The 9687-nt window shown below is 42.4% G+C and overlaps 1 protein-coding gene across 1 annotated transcript in view; it reads right to left on the bottom strand.

Moving 5' to 3' along the window:
• LOC111864823 (lachesin) overlaps positions 1–9687 on the bottom strand; it is a 365620-nt gene that overhangs the window by 297239 nt on the left and 58694 nt on the right. Inside the window, exon 3 of the mRNA XM_023852358.2 lies at positions 724–830. Coding sequence (XP_023708126.1) covers positions 724–830 — 107 coding nt within the window. The remainder of the gene's footprint in view (positions 1–723; positions 831–9687) is intronic.

Consider the following 9687-nt stretch of genomic DNA (forward strand, 5'->3'; position numbering starts at 1 on the left):
ATGGAGGCAGTACTAATTTCGAAACGTCAGCAAAATTCAGCCAGATTATACGGTGACACACGCTTGAAGAGCGTACTGTACGCGAAAAAGAATTTAAAAAATGGAGAACCTGCCAGGATGCTTATCAAAATTCCACTCATTCGAAGGAGCTGATTATGGAAGCTAATGAAGGAAAAGGGAAAATATAACCGATTCTGGTCGGAAATCTAGAAGGAAAGAGACCACTTGGGAGAGAAAGACACAGTAGGAAGAGTAATATTAACAATGGTATTACATAACTAGGAATGGAAGTTATGGACTTGATTCTATGGGTTTAGTATGTGACTTGTTTACAGGTAAAAAATCCACAGACGGCTGGGCGACAGCTACTCAAGGCGGACTGTGGTTCATGAAATTAGTTCTTTTGCTTACTTCAGTTGGGTTCAGAGATCTTTAGCTCGTAAACCTTAAAAAGATATTCAGTTTTATAAATGTATCGAAAAGTAAGTTTGCGGATTCAAGTTACATTCCCGACTTTGATTTCTGCTCTGCAATGAAATACGTCAGGCGTCTCGCGCCGTTTCCATTTCACGGTACATGCATTACAGCGGAAGAATGCCAAGGGTATTCGATGACAGTCAGTCACCGCTAAAACACCGCTGATATAAAGACAGGCTGAAAGAACACAGATATATCTCGTGTTACTGGCGGAGAATAACCAAAGGTTAAGAAGCACGGACTCACCTTGTAGCTGCCGAGGTTCTCCACGACGCAGGGGAGAGAGGCGTCTCGGCCTAGCGCGACTGTCACGTTAGGTATTGGCTCAATGAAGCGAGGGCCATCTGTCAGAGCTGGAACACAACAACAGAGGCAGTGTCATATCCACTGAACTGTCAGCAACACGCAAACATGTGAGTTGATCAGCGTCACTAACATGTCAGTAAAACATTGTAGCATTCACTGAACTGTCAACAACACACAAACATGTGGGCTGATCAGCGTCACTAACATTTCATCAGCACTGTAAGTAAAACACAGTAGAATTCACTGAACTGTCAGCAACAAGCAAACATGTGAGTTGATCAGCGTCACTAACATGTCATCAGAAATGTCAGTAAAACATTGTAGCATTCACTGAACTGTCAACAACACACAAACATGTGGGCTGATCAGCGTCACTAAAGTATCATCAGAAATGTAAGTAAAACATAACACCATTCAATGAATTATCAGCAACACACAAATACGAGTATATGGGCTGATCAGCGTCACTAACATGTCATCAGAAATGTCAGTTAAACGCAGTAGCAGCCACTGAACTGTCAGCAACACGCAAACGTTCATCAGCGTCACTAACATATCATACGTGTAGATGTCAGTAAGGGATAGCAGCATCTCCTGAACTGTCAGCAACACAAAAACATGTGAGCTGATCAGTATCACTAACATGTCATCAGAAATTTCAGTAAAGCAAAATAGCGGCTACAGAACCGTCAGCAACGAACATATATATATAGATGGGCTGATATGATAGTAACACTTAGATGTTATACAAATGCCAGTAAGTAAATATATTGTATGAATTGTGGATAACAAATTTTCAAACCTGGGAATCACATACGTACATGGGTCGATATAACATAAACATTACTTCGGCTGTTAGTAATACACAATTCGGTCATGTAATCTTACAGTAACATGAATAGTTACATGCTTAATCGTGATAAAATGTCAATACGTAGGCTTAACTCATTAGAAACAAGAATAGTGGAGTTGGAAGCAGTGAAAGTGCGGAATATACGTGTATCAAAGTAACGGAAAATTTACTAACCAAACCACTGACATACTAAGGGAATCAAGACATTCCATGTAGGTAAGGTAATTCCAATAAGGTAATTGGAGTTTTCAATTGACGTAATCCTTCCATCCGCAATATGGCCCTGGAGTCAACTCAGCCTCTAACAGAAATGAGTACCAGGAATCTTCCTATGGGGTTAAGAGCGGCCTGCCGGCGCATAATGATGACAACTTCACCGCCATCTGTGTGCCGATTTTGAAGAAAATATAGGAGCCTCGACGTCTCACAACCCTATGGGCTTCCACGGTCTGTTACAGGGATAGCTTTACATTTTTTATTAGCTCACTACAAATCTGTTTTACATTTTGGTTCAGAAGTGGCAAACAGGAAATACGTTTTTCTTCCAGTTCATGAAAATAACTCACTTTGAAGCAGTTTAATCATCTCGTTCACTTAACCGACTTTTAAAAGTAAAATTAATGATGATAAATGATTAACAACAGATTGAGTGGTCCTCAGAGGAGGTCCCAGCAGAGTAACGAAAAGATTTAACGCCTGATTTCAGCGGTAGCATAGTTGGTTGAGACACTAGGCTATAAGCCGGAAGGTAACATGTTCGAGTCCCGGTTAGGTGGATTTTGTCAATTGACCTAATCCTTCCAGCTGCACTATGGTCCTGGAGTTGACTCAGTCCCTAACAGAAATAACCAGCAATTTTCCTCGGGATAAATGGCCGCCGGTGAGTAAGGCGTCTGTGAGCCGTTTGTCTAGAAAAATGTGACAGCCTCGACGTCTCACAACACTATGGGCCTCCACGGCCTATTGCACGGATAGCTTTAGGACAGGGAATATTAGAAAACTGATTAACAAATAAGCCGAATATGGAATTGACATTGTACAACGTGGGTGGAACATTATATTATATTATGAAACTGATGAAGACTAATTGCAGTAGAAACAAGCAGTTCATCCACAGTCAGTATATTATATTATTACACTGAACTGTTATTCACAACAATATATATATATATATTGTTGTGAATAACAGTTCAGTGTAATAATGTGTGTGTTGTTCATTCACAATATCACTTATCCGTTGTATGGACCGGCAGTGCCTCTATTTCCCACAACAGGATGACGTATGGAAATGTGTTTCACGCCTGAAAAGAACAAAATCGCAAGTTCCTTGCTTTCCGCCATGCCGGTTATTGAATGAATCTACACATAACGCGGTATCTTGTTCAGCGAGTTTTCAGATTCTCACAGTCTGCTCTGAATAATAACAACACACATTGCTTAGATGTGACGTCATGCAGTTTGATAAAATACTACCAATATATTGGGAGTAGCTGAACCCCAACTGATGAAGGTAATTGGGGTTTCCTCCGAAACATCGATACACATCAAACTACATGGCGTCACATCCCAGAAATCCGTAACTCTTATGTGTTAAATGATGCTGCATAGTTTTAAATTTTGGTTTTCCAGAACAAAATACAGAGCCAGTAACACTCAGATATCAGAGCTAAAAGTTTCAGCGAAACAGAGCGCAGCATCTGACAGGCTGTTATGAGCTCTCATTTGAAAATAAGTTCGGGTCGTTATGACTTTCTGGGAAAATCGTGCCCAGGTCCGGCTATGCCAACTTCACTTTCCACCTGCAGTTTAAAGTGACTAGACGTTACGAGCGAATCCATTCCTAGAAACTGCGCTCTAGACCCTGCGAAATTGAGACGGCAGGAGGCATGGAAGAGCGGTGGTGATGGGGGGTGGCAGTCCGGGTCAGAGGGCTGCTCCACTTCACCATCCGGTGATTTATATCACCCTCACTCCTCCCCAACACTCAGGGCGTCTCCAGTAAATCAGCAGGACGCAGTGACACCCATAAGAGGTGTGGAATTTCTTTTCTTCACTGCTACAGACGTTTTGTTTCGTCTTGAGTGCCCAATTATTTAGTTTCCCCGCCAGTTGCAGCAACTTCACCATATTTTCTCAGCAAATGGATGCTCTGGGAGCCACGGTCCTTGCATCATACCCTCAAAAGTCGGAAATGTACTTCTAAAGAATATGAAAAGCTTACAGGAAACTGCTCTTTGGGTTCTCAATGCGATACAAATTGAACTTTTCAGTCTTAAAGTATAAAATGTCGGAAATTTCGATATTATACATGTTTCTATAGGCCTATGTGACTACATACGAAATCTGTTGACACTTTTTATGAACTACAGAAAGAAGGAACATCTGTACGATGAATATCTCTCTACATTTGGACTTCTTTGTGAGCTATTAAGCGATGCTGTAAGTAGCTACACCATATAGCGTCTACTAGCGGGGTGCTACATTAATGATTGCTTGAAAAAAATTACAAAAGAAGCGGTCGTGACCTGATCGAGGAAATATCCTTGCATTTGCTTGTTCTCCATTATTACTTTGAATGGAAGAGAGATCCTAAAAACACAGAGTGGCCGCTTGTAACCGTAGGAACTAAAACAAACATTTCTATGGCTGAAGTACAGGGGTGGCTTTAGTATATTTAGGCCTGCTTTAAACAATGTGGAATGAAAATGAACAAAAAGTTAAGGGAAGAATTAATCGCCAAATTTCCTTTATTGTGGGGAGGGGCAGGCAGCATCATTTTCATAGAAACTTGCCAGGATTTGCCCACATATTCTTTTTATGAGGACAGTGTGAACATGGAAACGTTTGGACGGGTAGAAGCAGTGGCTTGACACAGGGGCCGCGGGATTTTGGTTTTATAAATTAATGTTGAAGTAATGCAAATACTGTGTTTTTGGAAATTATCATCGTCCTATTTTTATCTAAACAATTGCCCTGCTTAATTTGAAAACACGACGTTTCGGAGACTGGATTCTGTCTCCATCTTCAGGTAAACCTACTCAGTTGGGCTCAATTGATAGAGCTAATATTTATCTCCGGCCCAACCGAGTAGGTTTTACCTGAAGACGGAAAAAGAATCCAGTCTCCGAAACGTTCTTCTTTTGAATTAAAGAGGACTGTTTTAGATAAGAATAGGATAATGGATAATGTCCAGAAACATAATATTTGTACTAATATACCACCGTCACAAGCTTTTAGGTCGTATCTAGTGTTGATGAATAATTTATAAAATATTATTTTAGTAGTTTTTACAGCAGTGAAGCTAATTTCGCCTACTTTCCTTTCACTAAATATTGAGTATTTGTAACGATATGGACCCCATAGAAAACGCAGCGTCCAACGGTTCCCTTATTTTTGCGTTTGCAGTTGTTGCTGTGGGAATGTGTTTACCGAGCCGTTGACTAGTAACGGGCATCTCTTCGGGGTCCATTATTCCGGCTTTTAGGCGTTCAGGAGAACACACAGACACCGAAGAGATCTCATGAGCGTCCCGTCATTTGTTTTTAAACCAAGGAAAGTAAGTTAATAGAGAAACCCCTCATTTTGAACGCACAGTGTATTTACGTTTTGCATGGTTCTCATAACAAACAGTGTCTACTTTCCTAAAGAGCATACTGGTTGCTCTTGGTCACGGAAATTACGGTTTGTATACTATGGGGTTTGAACTGAACACGTACACATTACGTTTATATTAGAGGTACTCACGGCGGTGACTGTGAAAATTACTTTCTTTTTGATTGTAATGACATATAGTTCGAAGTGAGCCTTAAGTTTCCGAGGAATATATTGTCTCCATCCACAGGGCCGAAAGTCAGGCATGAGACCTGCAGAAGTAGGCGTCAAGTTAAGCTTGTTCTGTTTGCCACACTTTCGTTCTGTTTTCTTGCTTGGTTTACCCTTTGATCCTAAAAATACGGCGGTATGTTCGTCCGAAACGTCAGTAACCGTTCGAATTACACGTCGTTACCTCCTACGTAATGTTCATTTTAGCATCTGTTACATGGATTTTTAGAATTTGAAACAGGTGGTTCTCAAATTAAAATTTCTACACTGATTGTTTTCTTAGAAAAAAATTTGGGGTTAAATAGAAATTTACAAAATTCATCTTCGTTTTGGAAAGTGAAAAATCAGAATTATGTTCCGTCGAAGATTTGGAAGTTATATCCAGAAGTACAAGGCTCTGGAGTTAACATAAAATTTACCTATTCAGTGTGATATTTCGTCCAAAATATAGAGTGCTATATAGGAAGTGCTCAGTAATTAACAGGATACAAAATGGAGGCGTAGGCTTATTGCAACTCGTCGAAAGTTACATAAAAATCAAGACAGCATTACAACCTATAACATTTAACAGGCCTTATTAAGAGAATACAAGATGGGAGGCAATAAGTTTTCTTCAAACGTAAAGAATTTGTTTCAAAATAATCCGAGAGGTTTAAGTACTAACACAGGAGACCAATAAGGCTTTCCCAGAGCATTTCCTCTTCTTTGCAAGTCAATATGGCACTACAGCATAAAATATTTAACAGCCATAATTAACAGAATGCAAGTTGGAAGCAGTGAATTCTCCTTCAGGAACGTGGGGAAATATTCTTCTTCCAAAATAATACTCAGCTGCATCTAAGTGGGCCGATCACAGTGGCCGCGCGGACTAAGGCATGAAATGTCTTAGCCCGCTCGAACACCGGGGTTGTGGCTTCGAATCCAACTCAAGGCATGTCTGTCTGTCTGTGTTTATTCCTTATTTTTTTTCAGGTAGCCGCCTTGCGACGGGCTGATCCCCCGTCCAAGGAATCCTACCGTCTGTCCGAGATTAAAAAACTGAAGTGAAATGAAGTGTTTCACACATGCCCTATGCACCAAGTGGGAGCAACAGGAATAGATGAATGAGAAGACATGGAGCGAGCCTAACGCATGTTGTGTCCCCCTGAGCCCATGGCATGGCACGTCGTCTGGGGGCAGATGAATGGGACGGTCAGCAGATGTAACGGGTAGATCTGTATGCGTATGTTGCATCGACCTAAGCAAATTCGGGCAGCCGACAAGGGACAGTCCTCTGCTTGGTAGTATTCTGTTGCTTATTTTAAGACGATTTCCGTATCTAGACTGTATAGAATCGAATGGTGAAATGAGAGATGAATTGGAAATTATTTGACATTAAGTAGTCGTTGCCTGATCGAAGTACTGAACCCAAATTTTCTTGTATAAACTAAGAAAAACCGCGGGGAAACCTCAGTCAGGACAGCCGGTGTTCCTTAATGCAAGTCTTGAGATCTACCGCTACACTAATCTGTTCTGAGGGGGTTGGACGTGGTCTTACACTCGTCACTGTAAGACCACTCTACAACTCTTATGAACACAGCAATAATGCCATGAAAGATCAGCTTAGCGACTATTAGGTTCTCAAGCCGGACTGTGTTGAATGGAGTTTGTGAGTTAGTTTATAATGGACGGGGTACAAGCTGAAGCCTGCTCAAAACCCAACAGTTTCTTGCGGAGCGATATGGACGCACAGCCCTTGATCACATCTTTCAGACCGACGAAATCTTTGTTGAACAGATTTTGTTGTCTTTGCATTTAGCTGTGGGCCAAAGCAATATGACATATTCACATTCCACACGCCAGCGACACTCACTACTGAACCGTAACAGCGAGCACCATTTGCTGTTCTGAGTCAAGGTGCTGGTAATTTTCCTCAGGACATCTAGGAAAATTCTGGGAGAATACTGGATTACATTGTGACAAGCTCCTTTCAAATTCTTTCCTATTCATCCAACATTTATTAACCTACCATTCTACGCTATACAGCCTATGAAAGAGCCGTGAAAGAATACGTAACACAAGGAAACCGGAATATGTCTGGGCCGAAGCAGAATGTGTCCCTTTCCTGGCATCCACTTCAGTACAAGAGCTGCAGACGAGGAACTGTACCGAGGCAAGTTGGGAGCGAGTGTCGTCTTTTATATTTCTGCTTAATTCAATTATGTGTCATAGTTACGGAAATAAATACACTTTAAAACACTGAACCCTTTAATGCAGGTCTGTACTCCCGTGTGGAGTCGGGTTCGAACATTGCCGACGTAGCCCTTCGAGTTGTAGGAGCCGACGAAAAGGAATCACAATGTCTGGGTGTATAACTGGCCCACCCTGTTCCTGGGGGATATAATGAATGAACATATTAGGGGTAGGCCTCTTCGGCCCTTGCACCGCGACCTACAGTGGTCTATTGTGCTTTCCTGGGGGATATAAATACGAGATCGGGCCCTACACGTTGGGAGAATCTGTAATTTTAGACAGTAAAATGTGGTCACGGGTCCCGCGGGTGTCAGACCTGAGAATAACTTCACTGGCGAGGACCAGCAGCAATTGTAAACTACATACCCATCCTCTAGTCAGAGAGGATGTCACATAAGGACTATAACCGCAGGTGTCCAGTTGAAAAAAAAAATTCCGGCCGTGTGTCTCAAGGGATTTGGCGTCATGATGAACTGATTGGCGGTAAGCTGTCAGTCTTAAAGTAACTCCGACTCCGACTCCGACTCCGACTCCGACTCCGACTCTGACTCTGACTCTGTCAGGTCTGCTTCTTCACACCCCCACAAGCCAGTACGATTTCCAGTTACCTAAATGGGCTATTCTTAAGACTGTATGGCTATATCATCATTACATTTGCTTGCACATCTGCCTGTCGAATAATAGAGAGGTGATTTTGATCTTCTGTGAGGATTTATGGAGCGTTACATGATACTAAGATAGTGACAAAATACTTCACGTCATCGTCACGTATTCACCCAATTCTGTTTCACTCTGTATGTTTTGTTGCATCATGTTTAATCAGGTTCTTGACAAAATTCCTCATCTCGGGTTATTGTGGTGTGGGCTCCTTCTTTGCTACGTGTTCATGCCGTGGCACTTCCCAAGGTTACGGAAGGAGGAAACTGTCTCAAGGTACGAGACTAGCTAAGAATATGTCAAATGAGCAGTAACACAGAGACGAAGGCCGCGCCATAGCTCAAATGGTTAGTCGCTGACTTCCCACCGCGGCGGCCCGGATTCGATCCCGGGTCTAGTCAAGTAGGATTTGTGGTGGACAAAGTGGCGCTGGGGCAGGTTTTCTCCGAGTACTTCGGTTTCCCCTGCCAATCTTCATTCCACCAATTGCTCCACAATCACCCTCACCTATCATCTGGGGCTGGTACAATAGGCCAGAAGTGGCCGCAGTACAAGAGACTTAGTCCCACCCCACTAGCAATAAAAAAAACATAGAGACGAAGGAATGTAGTCCTCCAACCTTGAGGCTAAAAAAATCTTCATATTTAGAAAACAGATGACTATGATATTGTAACATGTAAAACCATTGTTAGGTAACGGCCAGTAAGTAGCAACAGAGAAGCGGTGTTTTCTGTGTGGTCCGTACTGAGATATAAGCAGGAGCGTTATAGAGGAGATGAGTTAGTGAAGTGAAAAGTTGGTGCGTGAGTGAGAGGACTGCTGCGGTTCAGTTGATGTGAGCTGTTGCAGCGAGAATCTGGTAGCTCAGGCCGAGGACAGTTCGGGAAACCAGAGAAAGGGGCGTGTCCGCCGTTGGAAGCCGTTACCAGGCAACCGGGGTATACACAGCAATCTGAGAGGACTTAAGTGTGTACTGTAGTCAACTGTAAAGTGTGTGTATTTGTGAAACGGTTATAAATACTTGTACTAACGGGTATGTAAGAGTTCAGTAAATCCAATTATCAATCCAAACCCCTGTATACAGTGTGTCCCAGGAGGAAAGATAATATTCTGGGAGGTCATAATATCGGCCATTCAAAGCAATGGTGTTGTATATGTACATGTGTTCTATTCCGGACGGTTTCGAAGATAGAGCTATTTCACTGTACAGACGAGCAACACGTCATGTCCTCATGCGAGTCGCGAAGCGCGGCTGGCGCGTAAGGCTGACAACCGTACCGCCATCTGTGAGCCGATTGGCTAGAAAATGTGGGACCCTCAACGTCTCACAACCCGATGGA

The sequence above is a fragment of the Cryptotermes secundus genome, unplaced genomic scaffold (assembly GCF_002891405.2).
Source record: "Cryptotermes secundus unplaced genomic scaffold, Csec_1.0 scaffold1734, whole genome shotgun sequence".
In the NCBI taxonomy this organism is placed as follows: domain Eukaryota; kingdom Metazoa; phylum Arthropoda; class Insecta; order Blattodea; family Kalotermitidae; genus Cryptotermes; species Cryptotermes secundus.